Below are 20,399 nucleotides of genomic sequence, written 5' to 3'. Positions count from 1 at the left end.
CAGGTATTAACTGACAGGAAAAGCGTAATATCTAGCATGTATTAATGTGGACTGAACATTTCTCACATCAACGCTGAAGAGACCAGGGCAGCGTTAACACCAGAAGAGCAACCCAGTGAGAAGATGGTGAGCTGCTCCAGTACAGACAGAGCTGCACCACATCTAGTCTTGAACCTGGGAGCCTGAGGGGCTGCCTCCTGGGCAGCAGCTGCAATTATGAGTAGACCACTCTAAAGGTACAGACAAAGTATACAGGAACCCTTTTTGGTCAAAAAATGCAATCATCCTTTGCTTCAGTGGCCTTGGTGACAGACTGGAGAGAGGAGACTCACTAGTCCTCCTTCCATGGGTATCTAGAGCTTTGAACGCCAAAGAAGGGACTGTACACTTGTAAAAAAATTGCAGGACAAGAACAAGGAGTCTGTATTATCTACTATTGCTAGCTGCCGTAGAGCGAGAGATAAACTGCAACATTCCTCAGGGATGCCAAAATCCCTGTCATGAGGGGAAGTGGAGCTGCCCGTCATCAGCAGGGTGATGGGGCACCCAGTGGGTGGGGAACACCCAAAGAAGGGGTGGAAAGGGGGAGCAGGTTGGCAGGCAGTATAAGCAGGGAAGCAGAAAGGCAGAAGCCATGAGACAGAACAGCCTGTATAAGGATCAGTAAAAGAGAAACATGTGGAAAGATATGGGGTGTGTGCAGAGGGACCTTTGGAGAAGCAACGAAGAGCAAAATAAATGAGCCAAATTCTTTCCCTCGACAACTCCCTTCCCTCTTCTTATTAAATGAAGTTAAAGATACCCTAGTATTTTCCTGATGTTTCCTTTCCCATCAAAGCACATCCTGCAATTTTTGCAGCGATGGTACATCTTGATGAAAAAGAGTGAGGAGGGTTAGAAAATGCAGTGGCAGTATCAGGCAATTACCACTGAGAGGGGAAGTGCCTTGAAGCAACCATGCTGAAGGTACAGGCTGAAAATGCTTTGTTATCCCTGGATTATAAACACATACACATTACCAGTACACACAATGACAACTGCAAACAGCTTTACAGAAGGACGCCGAGAACCTTGCTATAAGGGCAGATTTTTCCTATAAGGGAAACGGTGGTGCCGAGGGTCCAGGAACACCTACTTACCAGTTAAGTGGCTGGCAATCCTGGCAATAGGTTTAGGAGGCAGGGCAGGGGGCTGTTTGAGGAGGGACAACTGTTTCACTGGGGTGTCCTCATGGTCTCCAGGGAAAGCAGCAGATTTTTTGGGGGGAAGTAGCAGGACTGGTTTAGCTGTAGGATCTTGGGTCAGGAGGACTCCAGGTTCATTGGATGTGGGGCTGTCTTCAGACACTGGAGGACACAACCACATCATAGACGCAACAATGTTACAAGCAAAGCAGCAGCGGATACAGCCATAGTAAGACACGAAAAGCAGCCCAGCAATGCAGATTAAAAACGACTAATAGATTTCACTCAAACTTCATAAAACATAGAAAGAAGGAGAAAAAGAAAGAGAGAAAAAGAGAGAGAGAAAGTAATACACATCTACACAACAGGCCAGATTTCCCATCACCTCTGACAGAACTCAGCTCCCTTATGCCAGGCTGGGATGTATTCCCACATCTTGAACACAAATCAAGAGCCTTAAAATGTCACATCTCAGACTGTCTGTCACCACAGCTTGCTCAGGATCAGCTATATTAGCAGGTGATCTCTAAATTTATCCTTCCATAACTGTGACAGCACCTCGTGGGGTCTATTCCATTTTCTAGAGGCTGCATAGCTGTGCAGGATTGTGGATGAGCAGACCTACCCGTCAATTCTCTTCATTTTTCCTCACTGGACCCTCCTCCACAGCTCTCAGCTTTAAGTGATGCAGAACGGAAGCTAACCTAGATGATCAGCATTACTGCCAAGAGCAGTGCCCTTCCCTCTCTGCACTGGCTGGAGAGAACGCATAGGGAGCCTTGCCTAGGGTAGTGCAGCTAGCTGGCTGTGTTAGCTATGAAAGTTGTGTAGGGTGAATGTCACCTGTGCAGTAGGTAAAAGGCTTTATTTTGTACCCTAGGCTTTAAAAATATTGTCAGCACCCTGCTCTAGAACTCATTGGCACAGCTGAGAAGTAACAGGATAGAAATCTGTTCTGAAATGTTCACAGAGTGCAGGGACTTTGCTTTATCCCCTGGCCTGGAGGTTATTCCTATGCCGAGGCAGTCAAAATTTCTTGTGGAGCATCCAATGATAATTCGTATGCTGTCATCTCCTTCTCCATCAGAAGACCCTGGTCTTCAACATGGATTTCTCAGGGATAGACACCAAATGTTAGAGGTCAAAAACTTGTTTCAAACAGCATAAAGTATCTACATCATCATGAAAACAAGATGTTACCTGTCCCATCCATGATCTCTGTGGTTGGGAGCACCTCATATGAGCAGGGTTCCCCGGATGCTGAACCTGACTCCAGTTCTGCTAGGGCTGGCAGGGATACCTGGCTGGAGCTCAGCACTTGCCCGGGGCCCAGAGGCTGTCCATTCTCCAAAGCTCCTTCTTCATTTGGTATGGAAAGTTCCCCATCTGCTCATATTTGGAGGAAAGCACAATGACAGCAGAAGACACATAAATAAAATGTAGCAAGATTTTAATATGAAATATGCTCTCTTTCTTAGGTTGCTTGTGAACCAGGAACCTGATCTGAGACTACGTGCCTATGTACAGAAGATGCAGTGATGAAGATCAAAACTATGTGGTTTATATCTCACCAACAGAACTTATGCAGAGCAACTTCTAGAGACGCTGGATTCTGATGTTCTGTCCACAACAGTATCACAGAAGTCTGACAGCATTTCACTTCCTTTAAAAGGGTTATCAAGACTTTGGAAAAGTTCTGCCAAAAGTCGGTATTAACCTTTGGCCTACCCTAGGATAGACATTATGATTCATGATCTAATTGAAAGATTCCTGACCCTCCTCCATCTCATAGGGCCACAAAACTTATTTGCCCCCTGCCTTTGCTAAAGTTGGGAGGTCAGGAATGAGAACAGGCTGGAACTGAAGCCATGGAACATCTGATTTATTCTCTTCCCTGACACCAATTTTTATGCTATGAGACATAAGTGAAGTCACAGAAGAATATCCCTATTTTATACACCAGTAAAATCATTACAGGTCCCAGCACGATCTAGAGTTTAAGTAAAGGGAGAGAATAACTTTTATAATCAACCAGTATAAGGTCTTGTAGTATATAGCAGATTCCATTTAGAAAGTCTGTCTGTAAAATCTTAAAAATCTCTCTTCTATCTGAGCAAAAATTTCTGCAACAGCAACTGTTAGCTTCTTTCCTATCAAACACTACTTCACATTAGAAATAATCAAGAACAGAAGGGAGAGCTCATATCATTCTCCATGGTGTCAAACCTCATGATTTTTATCTCAAAACTTGTCATGCACAGCACTCTGCTACCTGGAGGCAATGACTACACAGATATCTCAATTACAGTTTTATAAAACAAAGTGTTCAGCCCTTATGGTTGTGGATGGAAGCATGAAAATACAACTGGAATGTAACCCGTAAGGTTAAAAACCAGCAGGCAAATAAAGAGAGCCTTATTATGCATTTAAATTATTTATTTAAGCCAAATTCAGGATTTCAGGATCTGATTCTTGATTTTTGGGCATCTGTAATTAGCCATGTTACTGCTCAATGTATCAAGCAGAGATATACATCATTCAAGTGAGTAAATATTTTCCTCTCACAGGGCTAAGGCATGCATAACACTTTGGAAAACAATACTGAAAAGAAAAAAAGAGTATGTCTCACATAGGCCTCAGGACAAGGCAATTAGCAAGTCTGAAGTTATGTTAGCTGATAAGTATTATATTTCTGCCTTTTAAAGCTCCTTTACAATGAGTAAAGATGGTCTTCTGTTTAATTTGGAATTATCAGAAATATCAAGGTCTTGACTTTCTTTTTTTTGTTAGAGGGTTTTTGGAGAACTAGAGAGCTGTTATGGTACACAGTTGTATCATAATAGACTGAAATGAGAACTGCAGCTTTCACAGTAATCAACTGAGCTGGCAAAAGGTGGCAACATTAATCAAAGTTGAAGGTTTCAGGCAATTGTTAACAGCACAGTCTCATTCTAACTGCCGTGGTCATTTGATGCAAACCAGTGTATTTCCCTAGACAGCAAAAATCAAACACCAGTTCAGCCAGTATTTAAGCTGAATGTTCTTTGGGTTAACTCTTTTGGTGGAAAAGCTATGCATCCCTGTGCTTGCTCTATCTCCCTTTTATAAACACACACCTTTACCTGGGTTTGGGATAGAGGCTGCTGTTGTCTCAATTACCTGGTTTCAGAAAAGAGCATAACTGTTTCTTACAGTTGCCTTGAATGAAAGCCGCATTATCCAGTAATTCAATGCAGGACTAAATTTGACCATAACTGAGAGCAGACAAGAAGTATGCATGATAAAACTAGTAACATTGATTTGTTTGAGAGATATCTACACATTTTTAATGAAGTGGGATGCCAGTCTCCCACTGAGCACCTTGAAATCTTGCTTCTTAAATGGCTTTGCACTTCTCAAGGTATGTTCAGCATGTCTTAAGAAGATAGCATTCACATACTCTGTTGAAAGTGTGTTACTGCAAAAAAGTAAAATGTGAGATAAAAATTTGGCTTTTACTGTTTGTTATAATAACAAGCACGATAGCTCTCTGTACTGACAGCATAGCCTCTTTTAATCTTCCCTCTGAATAGTTCTAATCTTCATTTAGACTCTAAAACTCATCCTTGGATTTGACTGAAATCATCAGACATGACACACAACCATGACCAAAATATATACCCTAAATCTGATATTATTTAAAGAAGAGCAATTTAAGGAGCTGCTAGAGCACAGCAAACAAATCAAAGATGTGGATACAGTGATCATTTGTAGAGTGAAGAATCTCTTAGTGTGAATTAATCCTGGCTCAGAGACATGCTTGACAATCAGACATAAAAGACAAATTAATTATTATTTTTAAACTACAAAAGCTATTCTGGTTAGCTGAAATACAAATGAAAAGATCCTAGTAATGCAGTTATGACTTATATATGGATTAATTGATTAGACTTCAGGAACTGAGTATGACTTTAAAGTTAATTTTGGCATAGTGATAATATATATAATCTTCTGTTCTCACATTTGCTAAATCCTTTGCTGTGTTTTCATAGAGCCTGCTGTTACTTCGTAGGGAATGACCTTCCCTAATTGTATGAGCTTTGATAATGCAGGCTGAGTGTGAATCATCTTGATCTGGATGGGACTAAAGAGAGTAACTTGAACTCTGCAACAAGAGGAGCATGTGAAGGCTGTTGTTCTGCTAATCAGGAGGCATAGCACATAAAGAAATAGAACTTTAGAGGAAATTCTTTAATGCAGAGGGCACTGCCCAGACACTCTGACTCACCTTAGCATGTGAAAATAACAGCACGGTGTGAAAGCCCAGAAATGAGTAGATGATGATATGTTCAAAAGATGTGGCCCCTAAGCATGGTTTGTACTCCCAAACACATCTGCTAAGTGCTTGCCATTTCCACTTTCAGGTATTTTTTGAAAATTCACTCCTGTGGAGTGGCCTGAAAGTGCATCGGGTTGACTGGCACAGACCAGCCCTTTTGTTGTTCCTTTACCTTAGAGCTCTGCCTACCCCCTAATGGTGTTCTTTGAACACCTTGGAGTAAGGAACTTCTTGTATGTTTGAAGACTTTCAAGCTCATGTGCTCCCCCCATAGACAAATGGCTAAGAAAATCAAAATTATAAGGAGAATTCTCAGTCCTGGGTTATTTATCAGTTTGGGTTGTCTCCCTCTGTATTCACCTGTTCTCATGTAATATCCAAGCAAGTAATCTCAGTGGCAAAGGACAGGAATGGCAGGGTACATGCATGTGCTTCTCTGCCCTCATGGGCTGAGGGATGGAAAACAGAGTGTTCTTGAATGTGGTGAAGACCTGTGCCCGGGGCTGTTTCCTAGCCCTGGTGGCCACATTAGCACAGTGGCTAGATTTCTCAACTATTTCAGTCCCTGATTTTGTGGTGTCCCGTGGATTTTCAGATAGGCTGGCCTATGGATGTCTTCCCTGCTTCTGGAGGATTTCAAAACAGTACAGCATATCATTGTGCTGCAGCACAACCGGTTCCCTAGGGGCTACCATGCCTTCCTCCTCACTGTGTTACTAAGGCCACTTCTCACCAGATTCACACGTACCTGCCCTAAGTACCACAACCTGTCCTAACACAGAAGCGTAGCACTTCTACTCACTCACATCACTCACCAAATATTTCCAAATCCTGATAGGATTTAGGGATGTAACCTGAAACTTAGGCCTAAACCCTCATTTTGATTAGATAGACAGTAGAAAAATACTGAGTTCATAATGGTAAACACTGCCCATGCTTCCTTGAACAACCATCGCCTCATCATCTCCGAAGCAAGCAATCAGTATACTCATATTCAGAAATTTCTTACTATCTCATCTATGTTCAGATAGAAGAAGAAGCATCAAAATATTATGATTAGGTTTAGTTCTATGACTGGTACCACAGAACAGTGAACGATTCTCAAGACAGATGCTTTTGGGATGGTTGCAGCTTACTTTTCATGTGAAAAACAAAGCAGTTCATCTAAGTGCTGATATTTTGGATGCTTACTCAAACAGAAACTTTTGAAATGTGCCTAACCAATAAGTTAGAGTCATATTTGCTGACTTTAACACTGTTCCTGGGGGAATTCACCCAGCGAAATGCAAATGTGGTTGCTCAAGGAAGCATCTTTAATTTCAGCTAAAAACTACATAGAAAGCCAAGGGATAGTAACAGTGTGAGTATACAGGCATACCTCAGAGATATTGTGGGTTTGGTTCCAGACCACTGCAATAAAGCAAATATTGCAATAAAGCAAGTCACATGAATTTTTTGGTTTCTCAGTGCATATAAAAGTTATGTTTACACTATACCGTAGTCTATTAAGTGTGCAATAGCATTATGTCTAAAAAAACAATGTGCCAAATGTGACACCAAGACACAAAGTGAGCACAGGCTGTTGGAAAAATGGCACCAACAGACTTGCTCGATGCAGGGTTGCCACAAACCTTTGATTTGTAAAAAAACGTAATATCTGCAAAGAGCAATAAAGCGAAGCACAATAAAACAGGTATGCCTGTATAGTGACTGTGACTTAATGAGGACCACTCTGCAGAAGAATCAACAACACTGTAGAAGCGTCTGGCTCTTGGATATTTAGGAACGGATCTCTAGTTACCTGTCAAGCTACTCTCTACCCAAGCAGTGTGAGAGGAAGGCGGGTGTAAAACTATATCATTGGAAGAATTTGATAGTATTTTGCAGCTTCACAGAGAGGTTGCAAGACAGTGGAGAACCACATTTGTGCATGTAGCTGGAGAAATAATTTAAAGATTTACGGTCAGTGATTAGGAGAAGTGTGAGTTCTTCAAAGTGCTGTGGATTCTGCAATGTTCTGCATTGTGGATGGAAGTTGAGTTTTTAACCTCTTGGCATTGCCTGCTCACAAATTATTAGAGCAGCAGGCATCTTATCAGATACTTTTTCAACATACTATTTTTCCAAAAGTACTCAGTATTTGGAAAAAATATAACCATTGCTTATATTTTCATAAGACTCAAGACAGAACCCTTGTAAAGGAAAATGATAGAAACTTATTAGGCCACGAGTCTGGTCCTTGCCAAGAAGTGAGCTCTCTGAAGCTCAGTCTGGAGTGATTGCTCTTGAACAGTTACAGCAAATGGGAGGTGATAAAAGTGTTCCTTGTTTCCCAAATATAGCAGCTGGACTTCAGTGACTCTCCCATGTGTGAACACTGTGACTTACAGTGCTTTGCTAACTTTCACCTGAAGGACAACACAAAGTCATCTAAGAAGTCAGCAAATACTGAAGCAAACATGCTAGAGTGCCATTTTAAACATGGGGCAGGAACTAGCTCTCTAACCTTATGGTAAAAAGAATACTATGCACACTGCAGCTCCAGAACTTTTGTTTCTGGGTCTATCTGTCCATATTAATTTTACTTTGATTTAGATGGATTTTTCAAGAAAGAAAAAGGCAAAATTACTCACTCATAGACTGATTCCGTCTGCTTTGTCCTCCTCTTATGAAAGAGGGACACAAATTTAATGTATTTTCTCCACATATTTTCTGTGCAAGATGCCTCTTGGCATAGAAGGTGCTACCCTCTTTAAATAAAGCCTTCTTCCATGAAGTGTTAATGTCTACTATGTTTCCTTGTAGGACTAGAGAAAAGTTATTTAACAAGGAAAAGTACATGGAAAATGTTACTTCCATTTAAGGTTTGCTGTGAGATGTAATATCCTTTATTAGAACTACTCTGGATTATTATAGCAGCTGGACCAATGAAGGAAATACTGCTTTTGTTCTAGAAATCTTGCCTTACTTATTATATCCTTAGTTATCAAAGGTACATCATCACTACCCATGTCCTATCACTTTCTCTTCTGCCCTACTTCCTTCTTTCGAGGAGGGGTTCCAATTCATACCTTCCTGTTTTTGCAACCAGCAGGAAGTAATGTGGGGATACTGGATAAGAAGTCCAGCTGGTTTGGGTCACAGTTTTCTTTTTAGTGGCACTTGACAATAATAAAGCCCAATGTCTTTGCTTTTTGCACTGGAAATAGGGAGAAGAAGGAAGTATTCCATGTTAGTTCTTTCTGATATGAAAAGGTGAAAAATAACTACAAAGAAGGAATAGATTTTTAAAAGTTTTTTTTTTTAGATGAGGCTCTCCAGACAACTTAGCATCTATTTCACAAGGTGACACAGAAGATTACAAACTATAGCATTATTTGACAGATGGAGGATGCAAGCAGCCAAGAAAACAAGCATCTAGCTGAAAGTCTTGAGATGCTTGAATACCACAGATTTTTATTTCTTGGTCTTATGCTTAAAAATTTCCAAAAGTGATGGAAATAAGAGTGGGCAGGATGGAATGGATCAGCAGCAACCTCCTGGCAGGGTCCCTGACCTGAAAGATCTTATGACTAAGAACACCCAAACCCTGTCACATTGTTTAGATGTAAACTATGCTTGTTTTTCTTCCTCAGTGTTTCTTCATCAAATGAAAAAAAAATTGAAAATGGAGAATGAGTTCATCAGCCGAGATATTAGAAAGCTCCATTCAGGCAACTGTTCAATCTTTTTAGTCGAATCCCACACTGCACTCTCAAAAGACTTTCTGTAAGATGAAAGGATAGTGCTTTTATTTGAGACCTACTCCTTAATTCTGGAGCAAAAGAAAAGATCGACTAGGAATCCATACAAAGATTAACTTTTTAAAAAGTCAATTGCTCAGAATTGCTGGGAAAGAGGATCATAACCAAAAGAAAAAGGTCAGGAAGCAGACTGTGCAAACCTTGGATATTCCCAAACTCTGCTGTGCTCACTGTTCCACACGTGCACGCAGTGCAGTCGCCGGCAGTTCATTCTCTGGGACAAGTCTGCATCACTTTGGTATCAGAGAATTTCCCCAATTTTCAGGACAAATGGCAGGGGCAGGCTGCCTGCGAGGGATTTTGCCCCATGCTTCCTTTATGTGTGTGTAGGGATAGGTTTGAAGCAGATCCCTTTGGGATGCAATGCCAGGATGTCGGAGGTTGCACCCCAGACAGAGGTCGTGCTCCTGTTGGATGAGGCTGGCTTCAGAGCACCACAGGGAACCTTGACACCTAAGGAGGTGGCCGAGCTGCCAGCTACCCCCGGGGCTCCCCTGGGCAGAGACGCTCATGGGTGTGATAGACTGTGTTGTCTGTCACCTGCCACAGGGGTGCCTATTTCATGGCTGCATGTTTGATACAAGTCACAGTCGAGAACATGTAATATCTGAAGTAGTGAGAGTAAGAACAGCAAACCTTTTGTCAATAGTTGTTTCTACTGTGAAGCTGCACCTTTGCATGCCTCCAAAGGTAGAAGGTCATAGTGAGAGAACAAGTAGTGTTAGATATAAAGAAGCATCTAAAATATGTGAGGAGTAAAAACCATACATTATAATGACAAGCAGCAATTTCTTTGGTTTTGTAATGTTTCTTATTTTTTTTGCAATTAAAAAATAAACAGTTTGGGTGAGTAAGTTTTTTAATCAACTCTCCTTTCTCAGTGAATGAGACTAAAAAAATATGCAGCAGATTTAAAGGGTCCAGACTTTATGAGGCAGACTCTACTTCTACAGTCTCTGCAAGTTCATAACTTCTTTTGACTTCTAACAGGTTTTGTACGTAACATTGTTAAACACTTTTAGACTTTGAATTAATGAGGCACTTAAGCACATGCCTAAGTTCTACCGAAATTAAAAGACAAATTCGGTATATCTTTATATAATTTGTTGAGTTCATTGCCTTTGTTATTGACAAAGGAAGCAGCAAAGCAAATAAAAGCTGCAGTAAAGATTGACACATACATAACAGATGTCAAATATTTATTGCTTTACAGATGCAAAACAATGATGTTTTGCATAAATAATACATTAGTGACTCAACAAATTATTTATCCTGAACAAGGATCTTTATCATGGGTTTTGAGCTGTTTCAAGGGAATGTGTTCTGTGCTCACCACAGTATCTAATCCTTTAGAACATTTTCCTTTTTCACAATAGTTATTCCCACAGTGACTCAACCAGAAGAACGATAGCAAAGGCAGGTAGAGGCCCATTCCGTTTTCCCGCAGTCTGGAAGATTTGCTGTTTTGCAGCGACTCCTGCACACTGCTTTGATTTATATTTCTACTGCTTCACACTTCTGTTTAGCTCTCAGTTTTGTTTACTACGTAACTATCACATTTACCCAAATGCAAGGGTCAACTCAAGGTAAAATCAAAATAGATGTTTGGAGACCTTATTCTGTATGGTCCTGCAATTCAGGAACGTACTCCAAGTTCCTAACATTACACTAGTGCAAGATCTGGCCATAAAACTATATGGGATGCCAATTTAATGTTGTGAAAAGAAGAATGCTTACCTTTGTCAAAGATTTCCTTCAGCACTCCTCGTTTTATAAGCTCCTCTCTGCTTTGCCTCATTGATATTTTTCTTTCCAAAGCTGTAAGCAAAGGAGAAGGGTCAATTTAAATGCAAAATAAGAGAAATGATAATTTTTAAAAGGCTGCATGCCTTTTAAAGCATTAAAAAAAAACTTTTTAAAGCATTTAAAAAATTTTTTCTCTTTTAATTTAAAATTTTTTTTACTCTCAGTGGCAAATCAGTGTCTGAAAATAAAGGCTATTGGCGCTCCATACAATTCTGCTTGCTGTTGCAGCATGGCTGTTATCGATGCAAAAGGATATAGGCTGGCCTATTTGAGCGCATGTCTGTATTCCCATTGCTTAATTTGCGCACATGACCCAAGAATTTCTGTGGAGAACTAGAGACAGCGAAGGGAGAACAAGTAGTTAATGTACAAGCTGGAGAGGAAAAGGTAAGAAAGAAGGCAATGTGAAAGATCATTGCCCTTGAAAGATGCGGTCACGAACTGTTCCCATGCTACAGAAGAAGACTGGCACCTCCTTTGGGCCTGAAGACAACGGCTGTTTGCCACTCAATTCAGCGAGAGCAGAGAAAGATGTCTGGGACAGTGCAAAAAATATCTGTTTAACAGAGTCTTCTCCTGCCTGTGGGATGTTTCCCCCAGGACAGGTGATGAGGCAAGCGAGGGAAAGCCCACAAGGGCCACTGTAATTTACACCAGGTCCCAACTGCCTGAGCCCTGTATTGGCTGCCTGGAGACCGTGGGGCGGCAAAAGGACAGGCAGAAATTTCATGTTTGTTTCATTCAGCAGTAACTAAAACAACGTCCAATTAACCAAAACACCGCGAAGAACAGGCATTCCAGGCAAATCTCTGACAGGCAGCAAGCAAGGGGCACAAAAAGCGATATGCCGGCGTGGCTGTGACGGCGCGCGCTCTGTGAGAAACGCGCCAGCACTTGCCAGAAGAGAGGCGCAGTGCAGGGCAAGTCGCTCCTGCCCCGTGCTCCCCTATGAGACCCAGCACACGCAGATGGACGGGGACTTAACAACTCCAGCCCGCCCGAGGCACGTTTAAAGCAAAAGAGGCTCCAAAACTCTTTCTCCTTCCCTGAAAACATGAGAATGCAACCGTTGCTGGCATGGCTGCGTGTCCACACTTCCCTCTGGGACACAAGATACTCAGTGAATCAGCTATGTTTATACAGACAAACTGCATTCATCACAACTTATTTGCTGTCAGATACATCCTGCTTAGTGTGAACATGACCAGCGTAACTCTGTTACAAGCAGTGCTCTTCCTCATGGGCTAAATTTGTGTCTGTCCGTTTTTAAAGCCAGTTTGGAACAGGCATTCCTGAGGACAAAGCCAACTGATACAGTCAGCTGCTAATAAAAACCGCGCTTTCTCCTGAACACCACCTCTGAACTTCAGGTTCAATTAGGATCTTAATAGCCGGTCTCTTTGCTGAGGTAAAAGGCCTGAAACCTGTTAGGCAGTCACATTGTACAGTTTTATTTCCGTGGCCCTTACTAGAACAGCCTTTGCTGTTAACAGGCACAGCATTTTTCAAAGGTGCCGTAGCTGCATTTTAAGAAGCGTGCTAGGCACCTCGCCGACTTTTAATGACGCTTAGATTTCTGAGTTTCTAATATGCTTTTGAAAGGCAACCCAGTCCGAATCCAGAGTTACTTTGTAGACTGTTCCCCAAACTACGTTCTACCCGGGTCTAGGTGGCCTTGCTCTGGTATGCCATTTAAAGCTTTTTCCCTTCTTTAAAAATAGCTCCCATCACCCCCTCCAAAAAACCTAAACAATCTACCGGTAACTCTTGAGCTTTCTCCCACCAAAGAAATTGCTAAAACCCTGCCTGACTTTAAAAGAGTAATTTGGCCTTGCTGAACACCTTTCTCAATAGATCTGAGAAACCGTAATTTCCATTAGTGTAAACAGCGAACAGCATTCAGTTTGTCCGAATGTGTTGTTAGGTGGGAAATCAAGTTGGATGAAACAGCAGCAAAGTAACAGTTTCTTCTTGTAGGCAGCAGCACTGTTCACAAAAAAGGTCACAAGCAAGTATTGCTATTTCTGTACTTTACCTGAAGTAGCTAAGTAATGGTTCCACATTTTTTGCACAAATCCAACCACAGGGACACAGGAATAAACTTTAAGCTGTGCATGGATAGTTAGATTTCCATATAACACGCTGGCCTTTCATATACTATACGCAGGTTAACTGAGAGACTAAAAAATGTACGGCCCCCATTAGGTGCGCAGCTTGCGTCATGCAAGGCAACCACAGAATATGACCGTGTCTGCCCATTTTACACAGTTACTGACACCCACACAGGTTCACTATCTCACCCTCTTATCTAGTCAACAGCATAAGGATGGCTACCTACTTCATGGCTGGCAATTCCCACCACATTATTAAAGTAGTGGCAAGAAATACTGCAGTCCTGTGGATTGACGTTAATGCTCCTGGGGGCTGAGCACTAAACAAAGATAGCAGGATATTCTGAAGAAGGATAGGAGGATCTTCCCCAAAACAACACTGAGAAAGACACTCAAGTACAGAGCAAAAGTTCTCCAATTCACCAACTATTTTTGCAGTCTAACAGAATTTTGAAGATAGAATGTATATTTTTGGAACAATGTATATACATAGGTTTCTTCATATACTCCCTTTGGGTTTAATTGGCTTCTGCTCAAGAATGACAAAAAAATGCTTCTATTTGAAGCTTGGGCTGAAACAATTTTTTCAGTTTCCAAATCCTTTCTAAGTACAGGACTTGAAGTATTAATTATTTTCCTTACTAAGCCAGTTTAATTAATAAGATATTTAGAGGAAGGGCTTGCTGGGCTAAGAGGAGCACTGAATGATAATAACAGATGTTGTTCTAAAACTAGGGAACATGCTGCTTTCCTTTAATACAAATCTTCTTCCCAAACAAGTCCTGTACATTTAAATGCATAAACTGCAATGCTACTGCTGGATAAGGTAAAAAAACCCCACAAGTATCTAGATGCAGAACTCATTATCATCTAACAGCTTGAACAATGAAATGTTTCAGTCTGTCTGGATTTCTCTGACAAAGACTGCTACTTCTTTTACAAAGGGCTTTCTTTTCAAGCAGAAAGCTGATACGGAATGAATTCATTCACTCTCCACTGACAAGAGATCCATTCACAGCAGAGGATAAATAAAAACCTCTGAATTAATCTTTGATTCATGAGAACCTTGTGAATTCTGTGATGGGGAAAAATTAAATATAATTAACATCTAACAAAAGATTAATTGCTCTCTTGGTGATTTTCCTTGGTGATTAACCTAATTTTGTTCATCTGTACAGTATTCCAGGAGATTAGAAATAAGCATTAAGCCCTCTTTATGGGGACTACTCATACCAGGAACAGGTTATCTTAACAAATTCACCCATTCTAAAATAACTTTTCAGTTATTAGTTTCTAGAAGTGAACATATGTGTATTTTATGATCTCAACATACAGATTTTGCTACTGTGCTCTGCAATATGCTGTTACTTTTAAGCTCTGATGAAGAAATAGTGGGAAATATTTTTATAATGTTTCTGAGCTAGTGTTTTTGAACTCTTCCCTCAGGAGCAGCACCCCTCTGCTTTTCAAGCAGAGCTTTTCTCTGTGGCAGGCCCATTAAGATCAGTAGAGCCTTGACAAGGTCACGAGGATTTCCTGCCCCTTCATTCTGGAAATCATGTACAGTTTTGCCTTTATTTCTTTAATAAGCTGTTGTGCTCTATGATGACAGTGACTGTGGGCTGTTCCTCCAGCTGAGAAGGTGAAGTACACAGTTGCCCTTGTGCCAAGCACTTCTGCTGCTCCATTAAACAGCCAAAGAGGCATTTATGTAGTCAGGACATGTAACCTTTCTGTCCCTCCTACCCTTCCCTCCAAGACCAAAATGTCACAGATGAGCTCTTCCAAGATGCATCTAAATGAGAATGAACTGTTCCCCTTTGCAGAACTTGTCATATTGCTGCTTAAACCAAGGGATGGACTAAATAAAGGAGTCTTGCCTTTTCTTCTCATCTGACAATCAAAACTAAAACCCGATCTGCGCTAGCCAGTTCAATCTTAACCTTGCTTTTTTCTTAGGCTGCCCTTGGCCTTTGTCTTAAAGAACACTGTGGGATGCTTTGCATGAATTCTTCCTTTTAAAGGCCACTATAATTTTCATGATGATTTTAGGAAGCAAAGGTCATTATAATAATGGAGCTTAGAGCAGGAGCTCTCTGGTGGGTCGATTATATTCAAACTCAATAGTTAGAAATTTGCTTTGCTAATATTTCTAATCTGAATAATTAGAAAAAAATGAACAACATTGCACAATATGCAGATAAACAACTGTCAACATTTCCTTTAAATTTTAATGGAAGGAGAGATCTTCAGATGTGATGGACTGTGTATCACACAATATCTCGAAACTTTTTCTTCAACTAGGTGGAGTATCTTGATAACCAAGTCGAATGGGATCCAACTGATATAAATCTTTACAGTGTGGGCCTTAGCCTCTGAGTTGGCTTCCCTTTATAGTAAAAGCTGTTCTGGGGCATGACTGACCTCAGCCTAATGTAGGCATCCAAAACTGGTGGGAAGAATTGCACCAGGAAGTGCCTGATAGTTTTTACCAACCTTAAGGGAAACTGTGGGTGAGGAGCTGAGATAAAAGATGTCTGAAATCAGAGCTGAATCTACTCCTGAAATCAAACTGACTAAGAGGATAGTTTTAAGGAAAGAAATACTGCTGTAGATGAAAGACTCGGACAGAGTTGAGGAAAACGTAGGTGCGTCAGCTCACACACAGCTCCATTCATTTTGGGTTTGTTTCAATTCCTGAGGCATGACACCCAGCATCTCTGCTGTGAGCTTGGGGTTTGACTAACACCAAAATGTAGTTCAGCTGAAATAACTGTGGTGCTTCACTTAGTGCTAAATATGAATTTTGCTTGGCTTCATATGTTCATAAATCTCTTATAGCCTGAGGGAAGGAAGAGTATTTCAAAAGGCTTCTGAATCTTTGAGATTTAAAGTTCTTTACAAAAGTTTGGGGTCTCTGTAATCTCTCCCTGGGTTTACCTGTAACAGTAATATCTACAAAATATGACTCAGACAGATTACTACCTACAAAGGATTATCAGCATTTTTTTTTTGTGGTGCCTACATACAACATTTCTTGTTCTGATTGTAGCCTTGCATTCCCATTCTATAAGACTGCAAAGTAAGTGAACAGCAGTGGGGAAAAGATATGAGGGTATTAAAAGTTAAGCATGATTTTTTAAAAATACTTGGGCACATACAAATGACAAAATTGGGCACTGCATCTCCAAGTCAGGTGCTGCTTCAGTGGTTGCCAATATCAATACTTTTCAGTACAGGAATTATTGGGAAAACTTCTGTGTCATGTGCTACAAGACAAACTATATATGACAAAAGGAACAAAAATACATAGTGCTGATGCAACAATGGATGAGTAACTCAAAACACTTTAGAAGCAAATCGATATCATTATCATCATTATAGAGGTGGCAAAGTGAGGCACAAAGAAGTCAAAACATCTTGGCTTTTGTTACCTAGCAAATCAATAGCAAAGAGGTGACAGCAACCATTCTGTGGCCAGTGGCCAATGCACTAGGCTACAAAATGATCATTCTAGACTTAAAATTTGTTAATCTATAATTACGATAAATAAAATAACAGGAGAAAGAAGCCAGAAAAAACTTTATTCTTTCTCTTTTAAGTAGAACAAGATTTATTTTAGATTATGACAACTTAAAACACGGAGAAGATCTCATCAGGCCATCTTGCTTCCATTCAAATTCATATCAGCTCAAGCAACTGGTTTATCTCCAATAAGAAATATTGGACTAGCAGCATGACAATTCTAGCTAGCTAGTATAAATATCCATACTCCTTCAAGAATGCAGGCTCAAACCACAAAACCCCTAGTTACTAACTAGAAGATAGCTAACTGTTAACTATAGGTGAAAATTGAATTCTTTCTTCCCTATTCATGCAATTTGGCAAGAAAAAAAAAAAAGTAAAACTGGGGAAGAAGCTGAAATCAGCCTTAAGAAAACTGTAGATTTATACTGATCATTACTAAATGTGAAGTAAACTGCCAGATGGAAGAATCGGAGGAAAATGGATGCAAAGTTAAATCCATAAGCATAGAATTGCATAAGCTAATCAAAATACTACAAAACCACATTAAGGAGATACGATTGTGATAAAGTAATAGAATTCAGAAACACCGCTTACAACCAAGAATTCAGCAAACACAAAGAAACCCAGAGAAATAAAATTTGAGCAACTCTCTCTAATATAATTAACAGAAGGAACCGAACTGAAAAAATGAGAAATCTAAACCAAGTCCAGATGGACTGTAAATTTTTCAGATAGAAGGTTTGAAAAAAACAATCAAAGAAGCTGCTTTCCTAGGAAAATGACTAAATTTCAAGCTAGCTCTAAAGAAACTCAGCATAATGGATTTCATGGGCCAAACAGAGCAAGCCTGGCAGAAGATGGATATACGAAGATGGAAATAAAATATGAAATCTTGACAAATATAACAAAAGGTGTGTTTGAAAAAAAAAGACAAAAAGAATGTAAGTGAAAAGAGAACAAGTCTCTGGACACTCTCAAGAAAAATGGTGCCATCCTCAACCACCCAGCTAATAAACAGCAGGGCAGAACTCCAGCATGTCAATGAAATGTGATAGTCACAGTATAGTCAAACAATATTTTGGAAAGACTTGTACTCTCATCCACTTTCTACATAATTGCTTTTTTTGTCATGCTTGAGAAGTACTGTACAGCAGATTAGGAAGCCACTCAGAAAGCTGACAAGAATATGGAAAAAGAAGTGAATAAAAGACAGTCCTCCTATCCTTCCCTCTGAACTGCAGCACAGCATTTATATGAATTCATAGGTATACTAGCTCAAGGACTGGAAAGTTGAGCCACTGGTATGCATTGCTTTCCACACAACTTAATGAAAAATGAGGATCTGTGGTTTAATTAAAGAACATTTCAACACGATAACAAAGCATATCTTAGAGTACACCTGCTCTACAATTACAGTGTGATTGCAGCACAGAAAGCCATACCCTGAGCATTCTGCTTATATATAAGGCATCAAAAACAGTAGAGAGAAGGAAGTACTGACCTGGCAGGCTTGAACAGCATATGTGGAAGTCCATACTGCTACAACCATCCTAATTAGCTAGATTAAAGCTAACTTGAATATGAATATTACCAATGCACTTCTTACTGCAATGAAGCAATGTCCTAAGTGCCAGCAGAAGGCAGTTGACATAATCCTCGTGACAGAAGATCCATCCATCTTTTCAGATTGGTCACTAGTGTGTAGGTAAAGCGTTGACTTCATCTACAATTTGGCCTTACAACATGCAGAAGTTCTGTGGCATCAAAGAAACACTGAGAATATGGCTTCTATTCATCAAGCCTTTGCAACCAGACAAGACTAGTGACATCATCTGATATTACTATAAAGAAGCAGATTTGTAGGAACATCATCATCAGCTTTACAGCCCAAAGAACTATTGCTTTTTGTAACTGACTCAAATTGCTTTAAGCATCTTGAAGTCTCAGATTTCTGTACGTACAAGAAACAACTATGCTAAAAGCAAATTAGTAAACAGCTTGGTAAAATATCTGCAGTGTGCTTCCTTTATTCTGAGAAGATGGCACCCAATCAAATGATACTGCAGTAGGGACCTGCAGTGTCATCTGTAACGGTAGAAATGTATATTTGCAATGTTCTGGTACAAAATAGTGCAAGGGACCGTCTTTGAAGCAAAAACCAAACAGCGACATGGTCGGCAGCCCTAGAATGAGATAACACCTCTTGCGACTCCCTGCAGCTGAACAGAATTCTCTCCAGAATAGCATTTATACATAAGATATAAATAACCAGGCAAACTGCCACTTTTGGATGTGCTCCTCATCAGACAACACACCCAGATGGCAAAATATAGAGCACAGTTTACAGAAACAAGTCTAACAGATGTCAGGAAACTGGATTCTTCAGGATAACTTTTAGAAGGAGAAGGAGTCAGTTTTCTTGGTACAGAAAAAGGAGGAAAAATACCAAGACAAAAGCAAAACAACAGCAGGCAGATGATGTACAGGGGGGAAGAATGCTTGGCCAGACAACCAGGAGATGACAACCAAATTACTGGCCAGTATTTGGTCTCCTTGTTTGCCCGGGATGATCACTGTCTGATGATAGAAAATACTGCTTTACTCAGTAAGATGAGCAACACTGCAGCCTTTGGTATAGTAATAGTGAATTGCTATAGCATTTGCTTTACAACTTGAATTTGCTTTACAGCTATAACTTTACAAGCATATATAATCTGGTGCCCACAAGCAGACTGATGGGTAAAAACAGTGCATTACTGCCTAATGAAATCCTACTTTGGCTACAATGAAGAAACATTAATGTGCTGGATGCTTCTATTTCACCAAATAGGGATTTGGTTTTACTGAAAAAATCTCTGCACAGTAAGACAAAACGATGCCCAGAAGTGTGCATTTAAACATAAAATACTGCTGCGGTTCACTTTAGGAAAAAGTTATTTCACTTATTACCTGCAATAATTAGTATGTAGCAGCCTCCCAAATAGAGAGACAAAGCAGAAGAGTAGGCGTGCATCTACGTCCACATACACACCTATTTAAAATAAAAGCTACAAAGCATAGCTTGCAACTAAGAAATACTGACATAATTCCAAAATTGGCTTAGCACCTTTTTGAGAGAGAAGCTGTTAGGATTTCAAATACTTCTGGGAAATGTCACTACTTATACACATCCAGAAAATCTCAACTAAGCACACACAAATTAAAAATGTTTTTTTTATGAGAATGAACTGGCATTATCCCTTTAGTACAGACCTCTGTAAGGAGCCAAACGGGAAATCATTCATTTAATACTTGATAATGGGAATGATTGAACTACAGAGCAAAAGATGCTTACTCCAAAATAAGAAGATTCCCGAATTGCAGCTGTCACATCAACCAGCAAGTAGCTTTGGATGATATTTCCATCTTGTGCAATGGCACTGGCTGATTTGTACAGAATAGACTAACACCGAAATAAAACAAAAGTGTCTTTAACACCATTGTCTTATCACCCAAAATAGTGCAGACTGCTTTCTGTTTTGGAAGCTGATGACAGTTCAAACTACAGTAATGCTGTGCATGTGCGGTTTCAGTATGTTTTATGGATTTAGAGTCTTGGTCTGATTTTTTTGCTTTTCTTAGCTGAAAAGATAACTTTCCCAGTGAAACC

The 20,399-nt window shown here is 40.1% G+C and overlaps 1 protein-coding gene across 1 annotated transcript in view; it reads right to left on the bottom strand.

Moving 5' to 3' along the window:
* PHACTR1 (phosphatase and actin regulator 1) overlaps positions 1–20,399 on the bottom strand; it is a 322,202-nt gene that overhangs the window by 66,048 nt on the left and 235,755 nt on the right. The window contains exons 5-7 of the mRNA XM_067292380.1: positions 11,043–11,123; positions 2,385–2,570; positions 1,140–1,346 (exon numbers count right to left, since the gene is read on the bottom strand). Of these exons, the coding sequence (XP_067148481.1) occupies positions 1,140–1,346; positions 2,385–2,570; positions 11,043–11,123 (474 nt within the window). The remainder of the gene's footprint in view (positions 1–1,139; positions 1,347–2,384; positions 2,571–11,042; positions 11,124–20,399) is intronic.

Source organism: Apteryx mantelli, chromosome 2, assembly GCF_036417845.1.
Source record: "Apteryx mantelli isolate bAptMan1 chromosome 2, bAptMan1.hap1, whole genome shotgun sequence".
Taxonomy (NCBI): domain Eukaryota; kingdom Metazoa; phylum Chordata; class Aves; order Apterygiformes; family Apterygidae; genus Apteryx; species Apteryx mantelli.
Note: the sequence above shows the minus strand (reverse complement) of the source record. Positions and strands in the feature narration are given on the sequence as shown.